Here is a 4,126-nt window from a genome sequence, read left to right as displayed (position 1 = left end):
TTTTTTTATTAGTTTAAATTTAAAAAAAAATATCATAACAATTTTTATTTATTAGAATGATTATTATCGAGTGCTTAAAGAAAATTATGATAAAACTTGAAGGATTATTATGTATTTATAACACGCAGCGAAAGAAAAAAAAATAATTATAAAGATCTATTTTATACTTAAATTTTATTTTAGAAATGATATATAAATTAAATCTAAATACTTTTGAATGCTTTAGTAAAAATTTTATTCTTCGATTATACGAAGACTCTAGTTATGCGTATTCACACTGAGACCAATTTTTGTTGTCAACTCCTTGACCAATGGACATCTTATCTAAATTGAAAAATCTCTTGTATCTTTGCACCCATAAATTTCTTCTTCAAAAATTAAGCTCACATACATACGTTTATGTGTGTAGAGGTAAAAGAACAAAATATTTGTATGTTTTCATTCCATCTCTTTCCTCTACTCTCGGCATACACATATATAGTATGAGATTTGATACTGATTTTGAATAATTCAAATTCAAAATAATATCTTATTATTTTAAATAAACTTAAATCTTTCAAATTTATGAATCATATCATAACTCAATTTAAAATAGAATTAATTAGGATTTCATCCAAATTTAGAATTCAAATTTAAAAATAGAATAACTAATTATTCTCAAATCTTATTTAATATTCTCAATTATCATATTATTATTATATTCTTAGTACTAGCAAAGGATACAATAATATTTCATTTAAATTAATATAATTATTTTTTTGATCAAATTAAAATAATAATTAAATAATTCTATAACAAAGATCAGAACACTCATTAGTGTGTGACCCCATAGATTCAATACTAAGCGGGTAGTAAATTAGTCATATTAAATTTACTAATCAAGGTTGGTGTCTAGCAACACTCCTCAATGACCCAATAGTATGAAGTAATATATTTTTACTAAGAACTTGAGAAGAACAAAGTATAATTTCTTCTATCTTTTTAACTCTTGGTTAACCCTTAGGCTATGTTTGGTTGGAAGAAAAGAAATAGAGAGAAAGAAAATAGAAAGGAAAAAAAGAAATTAAATGGATTTTTATTTTTCTTAGATGTGTTTAGATGGAAAGAAAAAAAGAAGGAAAGAAATGTTATATAAAGACAATTTTACCTTTATATTATAAAAGATATTAAAAAAATAAAGGGGTAATATTGGAAGTAGAAAGAGAATTAGTTTTCTCTCTATTTTCTTTCCAATATTGGAGAGAAAAAAAATTGGTGAGCTACTAATTTTTTTCCATCCCTTTTTCTTTCTCTCCCATTTCTCTTCTCAACCAAACAATGAAAATAATAATAATATTTATCCCATTTTCTTTCCCCCGTTTTCTTTCCTTCCATTTTTCCTTCAAACAAACATAGCATTAGAGTATGGTTTAATTGTCAAATTCTAACTTATTCCCATTATTATAATGAATTGTGAATGACTTAAAAAATTTTTTTTTTCATTCATTCAATCTTCTTGGCCAAGGTTTTATTCATCTCAGTCATTATAGTCATAGAGTTCAAACTCTTTAATAAGAGTTAACGGATTCTTTATTGATTAATAATTAATTCTACAAGTATTTAAATCATACCCAATGTCCATTCAACTAGCATACTAAGATATTAAGTGTCCGCAATCAAAGTATAATAAATACATTATTAATTACTATGATAATTGCAAGTAAAAGAAATTCTATTACTATGTTCATCTTGAGAATATCCTATTGACAAATATGCGGTAATTATAACCATTAGAAATTCTCAAAGTGAGTCAGTTCAGTGGTCATATCTCTATATGCACCACTATATACATAATTTAATAAATTAGATCTATTAATTTCATCAAATGAAGACCATTATATATATATGGGCAAAATACTATAATAAGCCAATGCCAGAATCAAGCTACGTAAATAAGCCAAAACGAAAATCGTTTCAGCAATAAGCCAAGGGATATTCAACAAATACTATGGTTCGCCCACTCACACATCGCCGGGTCTTCAGACCGCAGAATAACAAACCAGTAATCAAACTCAACCTCGGTCTTGGCATACGCCGCATTCACAAGAAGCCTCCGTGCGTCTTTGCCCTTGAAGGTAAGGGCAAAGTTAGCAGCTACGTGTCGAATGCAGAATGCACGGTATGCAGATGGAGGTAACCAACCTCCGTCAGGAGCCTCAAGCGCAGCCTTGATGCCGTTATGCCTGTCCGATATAACCAGCAGACCCGGTTGCGGTGTCACGTGCTGACGAAGGTGGGAGAGAAAGAATGCCCAAGACTCAGCATTCTCACCCTCTACTAGTGCGAATGCAACAGGTAGAATGTTGGAGTTTCCGTCCTGTGCAATTGCGATGAGCAACGTTCCCCCGTACTTGCCATACAGATGGGTGCCGTCGATGCTGATTAGCGGCTTGCAATGACGGAATGCCTCGATGCACGGTGGAAACGTCCAGAAAAGTCTGTGAAAATAAGCTTGAGACTCGTCTACCTGTCCTCCAACTCGAACGGGGCTAGTCCTTAGGACTGCAACAGTACCAGGCATCGTCAACCGGACTCCCAACACCCACCTGGGCAGCTCGTTATATGACTCATCCCAGTCACCGTAGATGAGGGCAACAGCCTTCTGCTTCACCATCTAGACCCTCCTGTAAGTCGGCCTAAACCCAAAGTGTGCTGCCGTGGCATTCAGTAGCACCTTGATGCTGACGGATGCATCTGCCCTAACCATTGGCATAATGAACGCCGATATCACATGGTAATCCAAACTCCTGTGGTCACTCGAGATGGAGGTGGCAAGACAAGTGTGAGTTCCATTGTATCGTTTGACCTCCCAAATGCCCTAGCGCTGCCGGAGACTCAGTCGAATCAACCATGTGCACCCATTCCCAAACTCAGAACACTTGCCCACATATCTGCGATAATCAGACTCGACTACCTTGTACTGTACCCTTCGCCGGATGCTGTATGTCTTCACACTTAATAGGGCATGATCTTTATCCTGAAATTGCTGACCGACGTGGAACTCTGTCAGACCAGCAGTCCCTTCCACATCTCTAGCTCCGAATCCAACAGAGTGCCCAGAAACTCCCTCCTGCATCATGGCATCCAAGTCCAAGGAGGAAAAATGTGGTGGATACTACTATGTGCCAGAGCTAGAACCACCTACTGCCAATGCAAGCTCACTCGCTCCAATATCATCGCCACTGTCGTCGTCAATCATATCCGGCTCGACGTCATCCTCCTCTGCATCACCCAACAATCCGTCTCCAACGCCAAGCGGTGCAACGCCCAGTAAAGGATTCGGCAGATTCTCCCTTGAACCTACCTCGTCGCCTACGCTGCCATTGAGATCCACAGCAAAAGACGGGGAGGCAACAGCTTCGACCACTGGCTCATACACATGGACAGAGGAAGAACCAACGGCAGGCCTAGAACTAGAACCGGCTGCCGTGGCTAAATTGGTGGTATTCCGGTTCGAACCCCCTGAGCTGGATACCACATCAACCAGCTTTACCAACAATTCTGGTGTCCTCACCTCGGGAAACTGCCGCCGACAAAGAAACATGACTTGCAAGTCCTCGTCACTACCAATCATGAAACAATCATACTTCACGGTATCCTGGAGGACCGTGATTGGAATGTGATAGAAAAACTTCTTAACCCGCTTCGCACCTTCCAGACCAAGTTTCATCAGTACAGATCTAACAAGGTCATCATAGCTCGTCGCAGGAGTCATGACAATATAGAGAGGATCCTTATCTGTGAACTTCACACCGGAACGACTTTTTCTCTTAATGGTTCCTCTGTGGTGAACCAAAACAACAAAACTATCCTCACTAGCCATCATACACCCTCTAATGAGAGCAACTCACATTTACAACCATATATATACATCTCCGTCTCCCACTAATTCGAACCACCCTAGTTCGAACTAGTCTTTGTGTAATTCGAACCATCCTGGTTCGAATTACTTTAACCAGCGTCTCTCTCTATAATTCGAACTGACTTGGTTTGATTTATTTGCTTTTCAAGTTCGAGCCATATTGGTTCGATTTATTAACTTCTCTCTACTAGTAATTCGAACAGCCTTGGTTCGAATTCTTGCTTA

General features: G+C 37.6%; 1 protein-coding gene across 1 annotated transcript; it reads right to left on the bottom strand.

Moving 5' to 3' along the window:
• Positions 1-3,157: 3,157 nt before the first annotated feature.
• Positions 3,158-3,862, bottom strand: LOC130975746 (uncharacterized). The gene has a single exon (XM_057900487.1). It carries the CDS (start codon positions 3,860-3,862, stop codon positions 3,158-3,160), a length of 705 nt encoding a protein of 234 aa, XP_057756470.1.
• Positions 3,863-4,126: the final 264 nt, after the last annotated feature.

Source organism: Arachis stenosperma, chromosome 4 (genome assembly GCF_014773155.1).
Source record: "Arachis stenosperma cultivar V10309 chromosome 4, arast.V10309.gnm1.PFL2, whole genome shotgun sequence".
In the NCBI taxonomy this organism is placed as follows: Eukaryota; Viridiplantae; Streptophyta; class Magnoliopsida; order Fabales; family Fabaceae; genus Arachis; species Arachis stenosperma.
The sequence above is the reverse complement of the archived record's forward strand: the minus strand, read 5'-3'. Positions and strand labels throughout refer to the sequence as shown.